The sequence below is a fragment of the Heptranchias perlo genome, chromosome 2 (assembly GCF_035084215.1).
Source record: "Heptranchias perlo isolate sHepPer1 chromosome 2, sHepPer1.hap1, whole genome shotgun sequence".
NCBI lineage: Eukaryota > Metazoa > Chordata > Chondrichthyes > Hexanchiformes > Hexanchidae > Heptranchias > Heptranchias perlo.
Genome location: NC_090326.1, coordinates 84,475,793 through 84,494,531, shown reverse-complemented (window position 1 = coordinate 84,494,531; position 18,739 = coordinate 84,475,793). Strand labels below are relative to the sequence as shown.

At 39.4% G+C, this 18,739-nt stretch overlaps 2 protein-coding genes across 3 annotated transcripts in view; one reads left to right on the top strand and one right to left on the bottom strand.

Annotated features, from left to right (window-relative positions):
* Nucleotides 1-451: 451 nt before the first annotated feature.
* sostdc1a (sclerostin domain containing 1a) lies at nt 452-3,541 on the bottom strand. Its single transcript, XM_067998454.1, has 2 exons — nt 3,242-3,541; nt 452-987 (listed from the first exon to the last, which is right to left on the bottom strand). The coding sequence occupies exons 1-2, from the start codon at nt 3,459-3,461 to the stop codon at nt 539-541; spliced, it is 669 nt and encodes a 222-aa protein (XP_067854555.1). The 5' UTR covers nt 3,462-3,541; the 3' UTR covers nt 452-538.
* A 7,616-nt stretch (nt 3,542-11,157) lies between these two features.
* LOC137334020 (leucine-rich repeat-containing protein 72) overlaps nt 11,158-18,739 on the top strand; it is a 54,563-nt gene continuing 46,981 nt past the window's right edge. The window contains exons 1-2 of one of the 2 annotated variants that reach the window (XM_067998443.1): nt 11,158-11,406; nt 16,832-16,905. In XM_067998443.1, the coding sequence (XP_067854544.1) occupies nt 11,356-11,406; nt 16,832-16,905 (125 nt within the window). In that variant the 5' untranslated portion in view covers nt 11,158-11,355. The remainder of the gene's footprint in view (nt 11,407-16,831; nt 16,906-18,739) is intronic. The other variant, XM_067998434.1, reaches the window with a different exon arrangement.

Here is an 18,739-nt window from a genome sequence, read left to right as displayed (position 1 = left end):
AAAGAATTTGAGAATAACATATTTAATATGATATGTGGGGCCCCAGGCAGATTAGAATTTCATCCAAGAATATCTATCTACACAGAGTAAGCTGTTAACAATTAATTTTAAGAAAAAAACTATTCACCAGAATAATTGGAACCAATGTGATTCCTAGCTTGATTTATTCAACCAGTGAGAACTGTGGTCTGAATTAGTTTGAATCATTGTTGAAAAACTTAATTATTCCACACCCATTTATTATATTTTTATTTTATTAAGCATCCAAAAGTGCTGCCACTATCTTTTTTGAAGCCATTTTTAAGAAAGGTGCACAGTAAGGAATGCTTTTAAAAACATTAATGTATCCAGGATCCTGAGCATACAGGTTTTCATTCAGGAGTCCTGATGGATAATACTTATCTGCTGGACCATATCACTAATCCTTCTTTAATTAATCATACCTAACACATATGGAATAAGCTTGTTTAATAAATGCAGAACACCAACACAGGCAATCCACTCTTGTACAGCACAGTTCACACGGTGACAAAAAAAATCACTGTTTATCTTCCAATTCATGCCAATTTGTTTTATGCTTGGTCTCCTCTTGGTGCATCTTACGGGATCCTTTTTTGCCTCTGGATCTCCTCTTGTTTGCTGGCAAGGCGTCCTCAAAGTTGGTATTGCTCGATTCATTGTGCTGTCGTGTATATCTCTTGCACTTGCATGATGTAACTACAGTAATTTTGTAGGTTCGTGTCCCACCATTCTGACACTGGAGTTGAATCCTCTGAGTACGAGTCTTGTCAGTCACACAGCGCCACTCCTGTGTGTTCCTCCTGCTCCAGTATTTCCTGCCATAACCTCCAATCCAGTTGGGAAGTACTGGCACAGGTAAGCACTCGCCAGCGCACACTAACTCCTTCACTGGATTAACACTAGTACACAGACCATCAGAAATGTATTTGGTTGATCTCAGCTCACGACAGCCAACTTGAGATCGATCTACATTTCAAAGAGAACAAATTATGTTTTACACAGAATTCACTTTTATTATAAACCTCAAAACAAAATTCAATGTAAAAGCCACTATTAATCTTAACCATAGCATTCTAGGTTACTTGAGAATTCTCATCATGTTTTTTGTATTGTAAATTCTTCAGGAAGTGCATTATATTTTTCTTTATTCGTTCATGGGACGTGGGCGTCGCTGGCAAGGCCAGCATTTATTGCCCATCCCTAATTGCCCTTGAGAAGGTGGTGGTGAGCTGTCTTCTTGAACCGCTGCAGTCCGTGTGGTGACGGTTCTCCCACAGTGCTGTTAGGAAGGGAGTTCCAGGATTTTGACCCAGTGATGATGAAGGAACGGCGATATATTTCCAAGTTGGGATGGTGTGTGACTTGGAGGGGAATATGCAGGTGGTGTTGCCCTTGTCCTTCTAGGTGGTAGAGGTCGCGGGTTTGGGAGGTGCTGTCGAAGAAGCCTTGGCGAGTTGCTACAGTGCATCCTGTGGATGGTGCATACTGCAGCCATGGTACGCCGGTTGTGAAGGGAGTGAATGTTTAGGATGGTGGATAGGGTGCCAATCTTGTGGGCTGCTTTGTCCTGGATGGTGTCAAGCTTCTTGAGTGTTGTTGGAACTGTACTCATCCAGGCAAGTGGAGAGTATTCCATCACACTCCTGACTTGTGCCTTGTAGATGGTGGAAAGGCTTTAGGGAGTCAGGAGGTGAGTCACACGCCACAGAATACCCAGCCTCTGACCTGCCCTTGCAGCCACAGTATTTATATGGCTGGTCCAGTTAAGTTTCTGGTCAATGGTGACCCCCAGGATGTTGATGGTGGGGGATTCGGCGATGGTAATGCCATTGAATGTCAAGGGGAGGTGGTTAGACTCTCTCTTGTTGGAGATGGTCATTGCCTTGCACTTGTTTGACGCGAATGTTACTTGTTTTCTAATTATCAAATCTGGACCAAACCTTTAATTTTCTCATGTTTATGATAAACCAAATGCTTAAAAAAAATTGTTCCACTAAATATGTGAACCCTTTTAGAAGTAGAAAGACATATTTTTTAGATATTGCTTCCAGTACCTAAGACCGGCTTGTCACCAAATAGCCGTGAAACTTTTAACTGATTTTCTGAATGTGTGGTGAATGTCAAGCATTGGTTGGAATTGCTATTTATTTTATTTGTTATTTTCCAAGCTCGTCCCACTTTGAAAGTTATTAAAAGCACAATAGAAAATACTTCAATAATAAGTATATTTATTCATGTTCTTGATTCCACTTTTCTTTTGTCCAATGTATTTGCATGCTCCTGGCAATTTATCTTTAAGTAATTACTTAAATTGAATATGACCTACCCTAATATAAATATACATCATTGGAAAATTAATCAATTAAATTTAGAAAGCTATGGTGATAAATCACAGCAATTGCTCCTTTTGAATTGGCTTATACTGACACATTAATCTGAATTTGAGCACCACTTTCAGTTTGGAATATATTCACTGAAATTCTGCCGACATCTGTGGCAGAAGTGGTGCCACATATGTGCTGTCGGTTCCTTTGAAGGCGATGCAAAGATAGGTTGATTTCAACTTTAGCCGACACGATAGCGCATGTAATCCTAGTAACTGTAACTGAAAACTAGCTGAACATTCAAATGCTACTTGAAACCTTCATGCATTGATCAGAATGTGTGACTGCGTCTCACAAACCTGCCCAAAGGCTGGTCTATGTTTGAACAACCTCACGGAATATAATTAAAACAGTTATTTGGTTTTGACACACTGTACATATTTTAGAGTCATAGCCAGTTCAATATTCTGGAAAGATTTGAAAAAAATTGATCTCAATGCAATTTCCTGGAAACTGCAAATTGATGAAGCTTTGGTTACATTTTTACACACAGCTTTAGTGCTTCTTTTCTTAGCTGTCATTCCATTATTTTTTTCCCTTTTTAAACCCTTTTTTTATGTGCATAATTTAGTGCACCACAGATGTTTGTTATATTAAATAAGGTTCAATTTATGAAGATGTTAACTTATATTATAAGTTTATATCAATAAACGACATTATATAAATAATGCAACCAAGCACTTTTGTGCATAAATTGAAATTGCTAATTTATGGGAAAATAAAGTCCTGTAGCGTTATGAGTCTAACAATTTCATGCCATTGGTTAGATATACCTATAACAGAAAAAAAAACTTTTGAAAGCAAAGAGAATATTCCTTAAAATATATAAAACATACCATTACGATCCAAATCTGAAGGATTAGGTTGCCGTCCTCCATTTCTTGCCTGATTTAGTGTTAAATTACTTGGATTTTCATGTTGTAGCATCTTGTGATTGTAGAATATTTCTGTCGCATCATTTTTAGTTTGTTCAGCACCCTTGTCAAAAGCAAAGCAGCTTTTGAAAAAGATGCATGCTATCACAAAGAAAGTGCAATCAAACGGTTGTGAGATCATGGCTCCAGAACTCTCAGGGTGAAGACCTGGTTGTAACGCTGCAGATTTTAACGAGGAGTTTCTGTGCCTCCCTTTTATAAAGCTCCTTGGCATTCATTCAAGTGGAAACAGTGAAGCTTGAGAAAGGAAACATACATCCATATCCTGGTAACCAATAGCAGGCCAGATCACACACGTAGAAGTGTGGTATATGCAAATTATGTCAGTTTCAAATTTCACACTTCTCGTGTTGCACATTGTGAAATATTTCCTTTGTAACGCCCCTTAAAGAGACAGAACCCTTGTGGCTTATGACATATGGGTAATTTCCAAAGTTATGCACATGACTTGTTTTACAAATCATACCATTCAGTGCATTAAATTAATTTTACTCAGGAATCATTCTTATAATTGTAACCCATTTTATATTTAATAACCTGTGTGGTAATGGCTGTAATATCAATCCAACATGACTTTACAAATTGTACCAAACTGGTCATTATAATTATTTTTACATAACACTACCTACATATTATCAGCATCACACAATCAGGTTTTTTGCCTTAACACCTGTCAGCCTGTCAGATTGTGCAAATAGTACAGTACAAGGAGTTTCATAATACAGCCTTTTGAATCCCTACCCCAATCCAATAAAAAGTTTTAAAATGACAACAACGACCTTTAATATTTGCTTTACATCATTGCCTCATTTCTTGCATAGGACCCGAATTCACAGTGTGGATCCCCAAGTCTCTTAGAGGGACCAGAATCATACATAAATTGCACAATAACAAAATAATTTAGACAATACTCTCTGACAGAGTGAAGGTAATTTTTTTAAATTTAAACTAATTAAAGTATTCTGTTTCTTTAAACATCTATTAAAGGCATTAATCTTTTGGATATAATTTCAATGTAAATGTAATAATTGTAATACTTAAAGAATGCAAGTCCTCGATGAGTCCATGTGTAAATGCACCATGTAGTGTAATACTGAACCAAAGAAACTAAGTTCAACTCCTGGTCTGTGTTGAGTTAGCTGATCTTGTTTGTGGCATTGCTATTATTGGACTCAGTGTCCCCAGCCCAGGGAATGAGAAAGTCAGTTATAATTCCTACTGGAAGTTATGCATCTATTGACATTAGATGAGGTTAGGATTGAGCTTTGGTGTAATAAAGATTAGTCAAGTAACTTGCTGACACAGTCAAAACTCACACATGAAGAATGGCTATTTGGGTGAGATACTAGAGAAATGCCAGTTTCCATGGAACTGTAACATGAATGAAGCCCTTTAAAAGAGGATCGGAGAAAAAGGAGCAACATGGAGGGAAAAAAATGTGTTGATATCTCAGTAACTGAATTACTCATTCTGGTAAGTGGGCATGAATGTCAAATACATCTTTTTTCTTCATTCATATCCAAACAAATTCAGTAGTGGAAACTACATAGTATGTTATCTACCCTTTGATCACAAATACTATCAGTTATAATTCCAAGACAGATAATAATAGGACTCAGATGTTTGTGAAAGAAGAGAAAAAAAAACATGCATTTATATTGCGCCTTTCACAGCCGTAGGACATTCCAAAGCACTTCACAGCCAATGAAGTACCTTTGAAGTAGTGTCACCCTTGTAATGTAGGGAAACATGGCAGCCAATCTGTGCACAGCAAGATCCCACAAACAGTAATGTTTTTAATGATCAAATAACCTATTTTCTTTTAGTGATGTTGATTGAGGGATAAACATTGACCAGGTCACTGGGAGAACTTCCCGGCTCTTCTTTGAATAGTACCACAAGGTTTTTTACATCCATTTGAGAGGGTAGATGGACCTCAGTTTAATGTCTCATCTGAAAAATGGACCTCTGACTCTGTCAGTTTTATATTTGACTTTGGAGTGGGACAAAGCTTTGTTTTTAAAAAAAAATTTGCATAGGAGTTCAATAGCTCTGGGTAAAAATAGTCGACTTAGTATTTGTGCTTAAAACAATCACTTCAATTTACCATTTCCACATGTTATTTATACAGATACATTAAAAAAATAAGGATTTAAGGATGGAAGTATGATTCCACTCTGTCATTTAATAAGTTAAGATGTTGCAAAAAAGATAATGATGCATAAAGGATAGGAGCATTCTTTCATTGTTCTATATGCTGCTGACAAATGTAAGTTCCTTCCAATCAGGATGAAAATTATTGTCCTTATAATAACAAATATTGAATTGTACCTCCTACTTCATCAGAGCAAAGACAGGAATGAAAAATGGTCAATCACTTCAGCTAACTTATCCTATTTTTTATATTCGTTCATGGGATGTGGGCGTCGCTGGCGAGGCTGGCATTTATTGCCCATCCCTAATTGCCCTTGAGAAGGTGGTGGTGAGCTGCCTTCTTGAACCGCTGCAGTCCGTGTGGTGACGGTTCTCCCACAGTGCTGTTAGGGAGTTCCAGGATTTTGACCCAGCGACGATGAAAGAACGGCGATATATTTCCAAGTCGGGATGGTGTGTGACTTGGAGGGGAACGTGCAGGTGGTGTTGTTCCCATGTGCCTGCTGCTCTTCTCCTTCTAGGTGGTAGAGGTCGCGGGTTTGGGAGGTGCTGTCGAAGAAGCCATGGCGAGTTGCTGCAGTGTATCCTGTGGATGGTACACACTGCAGCCACTGTGCACCGGTGGTGAAGGGAGTGAATGTTTAGGGTGTTGGATGGGGTGCTTTATCTTGGATGGTGTCGAGCTTCTTGAGTGTTGTTGGAGCTGCACTCATCCAAGCAAGTGGAGAGTATTCCATCACACTCCTGACTTGTGCCTTGTAGATGGTGGAAAGGCTTTGGGGAGTCAGGAGGTGAGTCACTCACCACAGAATACCCAGCCTCTGACCTGCTCTCATAGCCACAGTATTTATATGGCTGGTCCAGTTAAGTTTTTGGTCAATGGTGATCTCCAGGATGTTGATGGTGGGGGATTCGGCGATGGTAATGCTGTTGAATGTCAAGGGGAGGTGGTTAGACTCTCTCTTGTTGGAGATGGTCATTGCCTGGCACTTGTCTGGCGTGAATGTTACTTGCCATTTATGAGCCCAAGCCTGGATGTTGTCCAGGTCTTGCTGCATGCGGGCTCGGACTGCTTCATTATTTGAGGGGTTGTGAATGGAACTGAACATTGTGCAATCATCAGCGAACATCCCCATTTTCTGACCTTATGATGGAGGGAAGGTCATTGATGAAGCAGCTGAAGATGGTTGGGCCTAGGACAGTGCCCTGAGGAACTCCTGCAGCAATATCCTGGGGCTGAGATGATTGGCCTCCAACAACCAGTACCGTCTTCCTTTGTGTTAGGTATGACTCCAGCCACTGGAGAGTTTTCCCCCTGATTCCCATTGACTTCAATTTTACTTGGGCTCCTTGGTGCCACACTCGGTCAAATGCTGCCTTGATGTCAAGGGCAGTCACTCTCACCTCACCTCTGGAATTCAGCTCTTTTGTCCATGTTTGGACCAAGGCTGTAATGAGGTCTGGAGCCAAGTGGTCCTGGCAGAACCCAAACTGAGCATCGGTGAGCAGGTTATTGGTAAGTGCCGCTTGATAGCACTGTCGACGACACCTTCCATCACTTTGCTGATGATTGAGAGTAGACTAATGGGGCGGTAATTGGCCGGATTGGATTTGTCCTGCTTTTTGTGGATAGGACATACCTGGGCAATTTTCCACATTGTCAGGTAGATGCCAGTGTTGTAGCTGTACTGGAACAGCTTGGCTAGAGGCGCAACTAGTTCTGGAGCACAAGTCTTCAGCACTACAGCTGGGATGTTGTCGGGGTCCATAGCCTTTGCGGTATTGTTTAAGATCCTCTCAGAGCGTTTTAATCTTTTGAACTATGACACCCCTTTATTCCCTACTGAACCAGGTATTTGTCCATGTTTTTCTCTGTGTTTTGAGAGAGTGCATTATCTCATTGCTGTTTGTGGGATTTTGCTGTGCACAAATTGATTGCCATGTTTCCCTACATTACAACAGTAACTACATTTCAAAAGTACTTTATTAGCTGTGAAGTGCTCTGGAATGTCCTGAGGTTGTGAAAGGCACTATATAAATGCAAGTTCTTACTTTCATTCTTAACTCTAATAGATGGCAGTGTATTCTGTACACATTCAGTGTTATAATTTTGAAATTGACAGTGTAATGTAGTTAACTTTTCTAATAAAACCGTTAGTAATATGAAAGATTGGAAAGTGCTCAAATGTCTACAGAATAATACTGCTTATTTGCTTTCCTTCGGCGTGTTTATTATTCATTTGGCACTGGATATCAAAACATTAGACTAATACTGAATGATAACAAACCATATAATGTTAGCATTTAGAGCATTTTGTCAAATATTTTTTGTACCTGTCTAAGTAAATATCCAACATTATTTACTAATAATGTTTAAGTAAGCAGTCTTACTCAAGTGGCAATGAATTTAAAAAATATTGATACATATCGCATCATCTCCTTGCAAACTGGTTGATCTTTAATGTTCTCATGCACTGACACAATTATTGTGTGAAAGAAACATAAATCAAACTGTGCAGGACAGAATAGTTCTGATGGTTGAAAAATACCATTAAATCAAAACCAGAGGTTGCTAGTACACACGTAAATTTGCTTCCATTGACCACAGGAAATAAAATGTTGAGCTTCTATCTGAAAGCCAGCAGAAGATATTTTCGCGACAAACAATACATGTTTGGGTAATAGCGCGTCTTGTTACAGATTGCAGTAGGTGTTGAACATTTCTCTTTTCCAGTGTGCTGGCACAAAGTCCTACAAAAAAGGCAACTGAATAATAATACAAATATATTATTTGTTTATAGAAAGGTAGCTTTAACTAATTTCAAAATGACTGCCTCTATTTAAAAAAAATGCTCTCCTTGATTTCTAAATGAGATTGCAAGTAAAGAACATTCTATTAATCTTTAAAATTACAGATCAACCATACAAAAAAAGCCACAGGGGAATCAATAGTTAGTCAGAAGTGCACTCAGGCTGACAAATTGTGTCACATTGAAGAGCTGGCACACCATTCACTAATTGCATATACATGGATGCCAAATGACATCTTAATGTCGCTTGCAGACAGATCAACTACATGTCATTTATTTCTACTATCAACCTTAGAATTAACATTACTTGATGAAAATACACATGTGTAAAAAAAATGAGAAATCAACACAGCACAAATCTCTTGAAAACAAGTTGGAGGGAAAATACTATTAACTCAAAAGAGGGAAAAACAATCACAAAATAATTATGGATTAAGAAAAATTTCAGCCTATATTAGTTCATCCATCCAGAGACACCCTACAGTCCCATCATTACTGCAACTAGTTATTTTTTAAATATATACTGGGTTATTGCCTCCACCATTTGACCTGGAAGTCCATTCCAAGTGTTGATCACTCTCTTTGTGAAGAACTTCCTGATATCCGTCTTAAAGTTACGTTTTACTAGTTTGAACATGTGTCCCTTTGTCCTAATCCCACAATTTAATTTAAAGTAATATTCTAATGTACCTTTCCCATACCATTTACTGTCTTGTACACCTCTATAAGATCACATCTCAGATCTCTTTTCTCATATCTTATACCCCTGACAGCCTTGTGGCTCTTCTCAGTATTAACTCCAGCACTTGAATGCCTCCCTTGTGTCTCAGGGAGCAGAACTGGGCAACAGTACTCAAGGTGCAGTCTGACCTGAGCACAGTTTGATCACAACTTGCTCTGACTTATATTCAACTGTTTTGGCTATGTAGTTCAACGTTCGATTAGTTTTGTTGATTGCTGCTTTGCATTGATTTGGCATCTTTAGAGTGAAGTCTTCCAGGCTCCTTTCCACTTCATCCTTAGCTATTGCACCACCATTCACGGAGCATGTGCTTTGCTTACTTTTCCACTCTTTGTGCAGTACTTTGCACTTGTCTACATTAAATTTTATGTGCCATTTATCTGACCACATAATTATCACAAGCCAAGAATCACAACTCAGATAACAGCCCTTCATCTAAGCACTGTACACATCTGAAGATCCATAACGTGAAATGGTTTTATATTACTTTTTAGCGAGGTATACATGATTTTAATAGTTTTACAATAAACAATGAAGCAAAATATCTCATTAAATGACGTTTTACAAGCAACCCGATATATTTTATGAAAATTAGAAATGCAGAATAGTCAATTAACATAATCTTACGTTTAACCAGAAGCAGATAAAAAGTATTAAGAACAAACACGAAATTCTTAACTGTTAACAAAATAGAAACAGAACAAAATATTTGTCTAAAATAAATACGAAAGATGGCTCAAGTTGAACCGTTGACCAATGACAAAGGGCTACCCGATAGCTTTGTTGTATTTGTGTTAAAATTATGGGATTTACCATACGATTCTGTTCAGACGCAGAATAGTATTTATTGCTGTCCTCTGGTGGCTGTTTTTCTTATTGCACCCTCTCATTGCTTGTACAATTTCTACTGCTGCTCCCTCTAGCTTCTCAACCTTGAATCAGCAGTAAAAGTAGGATTATCAATGCTTCTTTTGTAATTAGCAATATTGCTATGTTAGACTAGAAAGCAGAAGGCTTAAAATAGAAAGAGCTGATTGGGCAACCAGCATATCATTATTCTTTTGCGTGGTGGTATTTGGTTGTGGAGAAAAGACTAGCTTCGATGTTAGGTGTATTTCTGGGCTCTTTTACAGTCAATAATAACACAAATAAGCATGGAATAATAAAAGATCTTTCGACCATCAAGCCTGCTCCTTTAATTGATGTATAACCTATTCGATCGTGGATTGCATGCTTAATCTCCCGAAGGAAGATTCTGTACAACTGTTCTCTGGTCCTGAAAGATAAGCGGAATTTACAATCATTCATCCTCGTGTGTCCACTATTCAGCCTTGGCCTGTAGCAATAAGAAATGTATGAATGAAAACCTGTCCCAGGGAAAATAGAACCCCAGCTACGTGTTTTGACAGCAGTCAGCGTGGCCCACGAAACATCAAAACGGTACTGATATGATTCAATTTTACCTCCCACCCACAGTTGTGCGTCCGAATAATCATGGCCAAGAACAGAACATTATTGCGTTATGGGGATGATACAGTGATATAGAGCACTGGAGCTCTGGCATAGCGACTGGGCCCTGGAGTGCTACAAAATATGTTATGGTAAATATTAAACTGCTGGGACGGTAACTTGGTAGAGATACAGCTGGTAGGACCTGGCAGGGATTATACAGGTGTTAAAATAAATGGTGCAGGTTTTTTTAGTAAATTGACAAAAATGTTACATTTAGTAGAAAAACCGGATGACTTGATATTATAACTCGGGATGGTACTACAATATAGATCCGGTACATATAAGGTGGCAGAAATGTTTAGCTAGTAAACGAACGTAACAAACGTTTAGGGTCCAGAATCTCACGTAGAATGAATTAGCAGAAATGGTGCATTTTGTACATCATAAGAAATAACTGGCTGATACAACAGGATGTGTCTTTTGAATAACTTTGGGGAAGAGTAGAAGGAACTTTATTTCAAATTTGATCATGCAGTACCTGACCAGGGCATGCTCAGTGCAGCCAATGGTTGCCCGAAATGTTCCATTCCCGGGCACTGACCAAGTGCGGAATGTCTGAAATAAGCTTGACAGTTGCAAAAAGTGCAGCTGGCCGAAGCCCGTTTATTAACCGAACCACCACATTAAACATATCTTCAGGTGGGTTTTGCCGCCTACTCCATTCCCACTGGTAACAAGTGCCACTGACCAACATTCCCGCGACGTCGCCTGCAGCTCAGCGATTGTGCGGCTCGAGACTCGGAACCCGAGCCCGGGGCGTGACGTCACGTTACCGGGCAACGACTTATAAACGGAAGATGGCGGCGGCGGCAAAGAAGGTGAGAGAGGCCCAGGAGCGGGCCCAGGAGGTGAGTCACTGCCGTGGGCCGACTGCATGTATCTGTCAGAGTGAGTGGGGCTCAGTGACAGTGAACCGGTAACCAGGCCCAGAGCTGACACTCCCGATCCCACCCGGAGTAACGGCACCGCCAACAACCCCGCCCCCGGCCAACACTCACATCAGGTGCTGATCAAACCGACTGGATACTGAGGGGCGCGCAGGCACCGTCAGTTCTCAGAGAATCATACTGCACGGCCCATCGTGTCTGTGCCGGCTCTTTGAAAGAGCTGTCCAACTAGTCCCACTCCTCTGCTCTTTTCCCCCTAACCCTGCAAAATGTTTCCCCTTCAAGTATTTTCCCATTTGAAAGTTGTTATTGAATCTGCTTCCACCACCCTTCCAGGCAGTGCATTCCTGATCAGAACAACTCGCTGTGTAAAAATGTTTTTCCTCATGTTGTCTCTGGTTCTTTTGCCAATTAACTTAAATCTGTGTCCTCTAGTTACCGACCCTTCTGCAACTGAAAACATTCTCTCCTTATTTATGTTCAACTTTGTAATTTAAAAAAAATGTTTTGTTTTTGAAACATCAATTTTTTTTTAAAGGGCCTGACGTGTAATGCATTGATGCTTCATATCATGAGAATGTTGCTGCGATTCAGTAATATTACAAAGTTCTGCAGAAATCTTTAAAATTATAAAGGGCAAAAGAGTAACTAGGGAGAGAGTAGGGCCTCTTAAGGATCAACAAGGTCATCTATGTGCGGAACCACAAGAGATGGATGAGATCCTAAATGAATATTTCACATCGGTATTTACGGTTGAGAAAGGCATGGATGTTAGGGAACTTGGGGAAATAAATAGTGATGTCTTGAGGCGTGTACATATTACAGAGAGGGAGGTGCTGGAAGTCTTAACGCGCATCAAGGTAGATAAATCTCCGGGACCTGATGAAATGTATCCCAGGACGTTATGGGAGGTTAGGGAGGAAATTGCGGGTCCCCTAACAGAGATATTTGAATCATCGACAGCTACAGGTGAGGTGCCTGAAGATTGGAGGGTAGCAAATGTTGTGCCTTTGTTTAAGAAGGGCGGCAGGGAAAAGCCTGGGAACTACAGACGGGTGAGCCTGACATCTGTAGTGGGAAAGTTGTTAGAGGGTATTCTGAGAGACAGGATCTACTGGCATTTGGAGAGGCAGGGACTGATTAGGAACAGTCAGCATGGTTTTGTAAGAGGAAAATCATGTCTCACGAATTTGATTGAGTTTTTTGAAGGGGTAACCAAGAAGATAGATGAGGGCTGTGCAGTAGACGTGGTCTACATGGACTTTAGCAAAGCCTTTGACAAGGTACCGCATGGTAGGTTGTTACATAAGGTTAAATCTCACGGGATCCAAGGTGAGGTAGCCAATTGGATACAAAATTGGCTTGACGACAGAAGACAGAGGGTGGTTGTAGAGGGTTGTTTTTCAAACTGGAGGCCTGTGACCAGCGGTGTGCCTCAGGGATCGGTGCTGGGTCTGCTGTTATTTGTTATTTATATCAATGATTTGGATGAGAATTTAGGAGGCATGGTTAGTAAGTTTGCAGATGACACCAAGATTGGTGGCATTGTGGACAGTGAAGAAGGTTGTCTAGGATTGCAACGGGATCTTGATAAATTGGGCCAGTGGGCCGATGAATGGCAGATGGAGTTTAATTTAGATAAATGTGAGGTGATGCATTTTGGTAGATCGAATCGGGCCAGGACCTACTCCGTTAATGGTAGGGCATTGGGGAGAGTTATAGAACAAAGAGATCTAGGAGTACAGGTTCATAGCTCCTTGAAAGTGGAGTCACAGGTGGATAGGGTGGTGAAGAAGGCATTCAGCATGCTTGGTTTCATTGGTCAGAACATTGAATACAGGAGTTGGGATGTCTTGTTGAAGTTGTACAAGACATTAGTTAGGCCACACTTGGAATACTGTGTACAGTTCTGGTCACCCTATTATAGAAAGGATATTATTAAACTAGAAAGAGTGCAGAAAAGATTTACTAGGATGCTACCGGGACTTGATGGTTTGACTTATAGGGAGAGGTTGGATAGACTGAGACTTTTTTCCCTGGAGAGTAGGAGGTTTAGGGGTGATCTTATAGAAGTCTATAAAATAATGAGGGGCATAGATAAGGTAGATAGTCAAAATCTTTTCCCAAAGGCAGGGGAGTCTATAACAAGAGGGCATAGATTTAAAGTGAGAGGGGAGAGATACAAAAGGATCCAGAGGGGCAATTTTTTCACTCAAAGGGTGGTGAGTGTCTGGAACGAGCTGCCAGAGGCAGTAGTGGAGGCGGGTACAATTTTGTCTTTTGAAAAGCATTTGGACAGTTACATGGGTAAGATGGGTATAGAGGGATATGGGCCAAGTGCAGGCAATTGGGACTAGCTTAGTGGTATAAACTGGGCGACATGGACATGTTGGGCCGAAGGGCCTGTTTCCATGTTGTAAACTTCTATGATTCTATTTGCTTTACAAAATCGGTGGTGATTCCCCCTCCCCCATTAATGAAAAACATAAATCGTAATAATAAGACAACTACTAATGTTTGCTCTTGTCCTACAAATTTTGTTTTAAACATGAACAAACTTGGCAAAGCCTACAAGATACTATCTTTGTACACCATTGAAAATGTGTGTTGTATTATGTATGTACTCAAAACTGTTCTAAACTAGCATATTGAAAAAACAGCAGCTGGAACGATATATAAATTACCAGAGTAAATAATTTCTAACGCCTATGAGAGAGCAAAGAGAGGGAATGACGAGAGAGAAAAACAGATAGTCACTTTCCTCATTCTAATTAGTTTTCCTTTTTGTTTAAAAAAAAAGTTGAATTTTGAAAGCAAACAGCCACTTTGAGTGAACAGATATGAAGGGAGGGGGGAGAGAAACCAAATGAGGGTGAGAGGGTGTCTGATAATTTACCGTTAGGAGGGGTGAGCGAGTGGGAGTACTGGGCTTAGGGTGAGAAGAGGAACGGCAGGATAAAGGGATTATGTGGGTAGTTCAAAGGGGAAGATGTAGGGGTGAGGGTGTGGTAGGAAGTGGTAGGGGATATGATGGGAGTGGGGAGGGTGATGGGGAAGTACAAGTGATTAGGGGAGGCAAAGAAAGGGAGCCACGGGAGATTGAACAATAATATATTGAAAATCTTGCATCTGCCAACGCTTCCTTGAACTTTTTCCATTATAATTTTCTATATCCACATTTATAATGGAAACTACCCAAGTAAATGTGACACTATAATTAACACCCTCCCATCAATGGTGGTGGTGTAGTACCTCAGTTTTGTATATCCCAGTTCCTCAGATTGTACCGCAGAGAAACTTCTGTGCTCCAACCAATTCTACTTCTCTGTTTCCAAAACTGTTGTAAGTTTTGCTATTTAACTATTAATAATATAAAATCAAAGTATTATAAAAAGGGCAGAATGTATGATTTTAAAATGGAGACTGCATTACATTTAGCACACCCTGGGCCAATTGGTGTCCCATGACATTGCATGTGGTGAGTCAAGACCAAATGTAGTCTTCAGATAAAAGGAGGTTAGAGGGCAACAACATCAACAACAACTTGCATTTATATAGCGCCTTTAACGTAGTAAAATGTCCCAATGCGCTTCACAGGAGTGTAATCAAACAAGGTTTTAAGGAGCATCTTAAAGGAAGAGAGAGAAGTGAAGAGGTGGAGAAGTTTAGGGAGGGAATTCCAGAGCTTAGGGTCTAGGCAGCTAAAGGCAGATTAAAATCAGAATTGGAGAAGCACAAAGATGTTGGAGGGTCATAGTGCTGGAGGAGGTTACAGAGATAGGGAGGGGCGAGGCCATGGAGGGATTTGAAAACAAGGATGAGAATTTTTAAATCGAGGTCTGACCCGGGAACTAATGTAGGTCAGCGAGCACAGGGGTGATGGGTGAACGGAACTTGGTGCGAGTTAGGATATGGGCAGCAGAGTTTTGGATGAGCTCAAGTTTATGGAGGGTACCAAGACATAGCCATGATCCCATTGCCATTTTAGAGTCATACATTCTATCCTTATATGCTTTGATTTTATTATTATTTACAGTTAAATAGCAAAACCTTATGGCAGTTTGAGAAGCAGTGAGTAGATTGGCTGGAGCGTAGGAATTTTTCTGCAATACAGAAAGAAAGAACTTGCATTTTTTACATAGTGCCTTTCACATGTCAGGGTATCCTAAAGCATTTTACAGCCAACAAATTTGTTTTGAAGTGTAGTCACTGTTGTAACGTAGGGAAACGCGGCAGCCAGTTTGCGCACAGCATGGTCCCACAGCCAGTAATGAGATAAATAACCAGATAATCTGTTTCAGTGATGTTGGTTGAGGGACAAATGTTGGCCAGGATTCCAGGAAACTTCCCTGCTCTTCTTTAAATAATATGGGATCTTTCCCATCCTCTTGAGGGGGTAGATGGCGCCTTGGTTTAACATCTTATCTGAAAGATGGCACTCTCAATACTGCACTGAAATGTCAACCTAGATTATATGCTCAAGTGTCTGGAATGGGACTTGAACCCATGAACGTCTGATTCAAAGGTGAGAGTCATACCAACTGAAGCAAGATTAAGGTGCTACAGCACTCACACTGGTGGGAGGATGTAATTACAGCATGACACGTTTACATAGTTTCCACTATAGATATGGACGTAAGAATTTAAAATTGGAAAAAGTTGACCCAACAACTGACAAAAACATGACAGTAGGAAGTAAGATTTTGTAGACAGGAAGTGCATGCAAATGTAAACTGTTTAATATATTGCTGGTTAATCTCTGTGGCATTGCACATGGGGAATCAAGATCCTGACTATCAAGACTATCAAATTAGTCTTCAGGTGAAGCAGGGTTGGAATGGATTCACAGATGTAAGATTTTTAATAAGATATTTATAGATCATATAATTTAAAAAAATGAAAACTACTTGATCAACCTTTATAAGACAATCAAAATGAGTTCTGCATTCTATGTAGCAGACATGCTGTAGCCTCTCATTAAGTATCTCCAAAAATGTCATCAGCATTCACTATTTAAATGGCACTATTTATATGTCATTGCTTTCTAGACACTTGTGGTAGGTTTTCATTTGAAAACAAGTGTAGTAAATTAAATGCAAATGAAAATTTTGTGAAGCTTTTGTGGCCCAAGAAAATAGGCAGAAATCACCTTGCCATTGTTATATACTACTGTAATTTGCTTTGTTATTTCTCCACATTAAAAAAAAACAGAAATAAGCATTGGTATCAACGTTAATGATAATTTTTTGTGACTGTTTGATTTTAACGAAAGCAAAAAACAAAGAGGTACTAAGGGTAACGGTCGTAAAGTAAAATGTGCTAACATCAAAATGTTTGAAATTAAAATTAAATGTAATTTTTATGTTATTTCTTAAATTAAAAACAGGTTATAGAAAATCAATTAAAGCTCTATAAAATCAAGAGGAATTTCGATGTCCTTGAGCTGTATCTGGCTAAAGAGTAAGTAATATAATTCTTTATCACTAAACCATTAAATATTAAAATGGTCACTACTGCAGGATTGTTGCAGGACATCACTATGAATGTTACAGAATATCCTCTTTTGTATCAATAGCTGAGCATCTGGGTTAGAAGACACATTAATGTCTTTGTAAAATAAAAATTAATTGGAAATAAGAATTTTTATTTAAAACCTGCATTTGATTTTACAGATTGCACTGATTTACTTAACTGTAGTAAGAAGTAAGGTGAAATTGTCTGGGATTAAAGTAACATTTTTAGTTAGAGAACCTGTATATTTATTTTTATATTATACACTTAAAGCCTAAACTAATAATGAAACGTACATAAAACTAAAATCTGATAATATGCCTTTCAATCTATAACATTGTGCACATCAGATTAACATCAATTCAGTGAAATCCATGAAATATGTTGTACTAATGAGAGAAAGCACTCCAACAAACTAGTGTTTTATTAGACATGCTGATTGCCAGCAGCTATTCATACTTGTGGGTACTGAACCATTACATTACCCACAATGCGGGGGCATGATAGAGAAGCAATGTCTTCTTACTCAATCCAAAAATGTCAAAATCATGCCACCAGCTGATTAATGAGAGCACAAACTAGGATAGGTCTGACAGAGATTGGATTTCAGCTCTGGTAAACTGGAATTTCCCAGTTACCAGAGCCAGTTGAGAGAAAATAAATTTGCGCAAACTACTGTCTACTACTTATTAGGCTACCAATTGTTTCAACTCCCTTCTCTTTTGCTGTACATGTTCCATCACAGAAAGGAAGAACATAAATTTGATACAGACATAAGTAGATTCAACAATCTGTCTCATCACTACTAATGTGTATTGAATGAGATGCTTATGCGATACAACCAGATATATCCACTTCCACTACTTTTTCTTGTTTTTAGATACCTGAAATGCTTTAGAGACAGAAAGATATGGCGGCACATACATCTTCAGTGGTTGTTTGTTTTTAAACTTATTTTAATTAATAATAAACAAACAAAATTAAAACCAGCACAGTTGATTCATTTGAGAAAAATGTATCTGGATACCAGAGCAGATTCAACAAAGTTGGGATGGACCCATTCAAGCCAGGAAATCTGGTCAGCTTGTCTGCATTATGAAATCACTCCCTGTCCTGGTGTCCTTTAAAGGATCAGGTATCATACTGGACAGTTTTGTAGGTAGTCTCAATCCTAGAATAGCCTGATGGCAGAGGTACTTGATAAGTTAAGGGGCCTTAGACCAACAAATCACTTTGGCCAGGTGGTACATATGCTAGATTGCTGAAGGAGATCTGAGAGAAAATTTATGGGACTCTGAGTACTGTCATGAAAGAATCATTGCACACTGCTGAAGGTCTGCAAGATTGGAAGCAAGCTACTTATATTTAAAAAGGGCAACAAAACTGACACGGGCAATTATAGACCTATTAGCAACAATATTAGTTAAAATAATGGATTCTATTCCAAGGAGTACCTGAATTGCAACAACTTGATGAGAACCATTCAACGTGGAATTAGAAGAAGATTCTGTCACCTGTCTAACAATTGCCTTTGTTTCTTTGAGGGTCCTACAGATAGGGTGCCATTATGTACTCTATGTCGATATAGTTAGACTTTTGGAAATCATTTTATGAATTTCCATATGAAAGACTTGTAATTTAACAAATGACCACAAAAATCCAGGATGAACATGGAACCGGATAAGAAACTGGTTAAAAATAGTAAGCAGAGTGCTTGTGGTAGCATTCCCACCTCTGACTGACATCCAGCAAGGTACTCATGTCTAACGGGAGTGGAGTGATG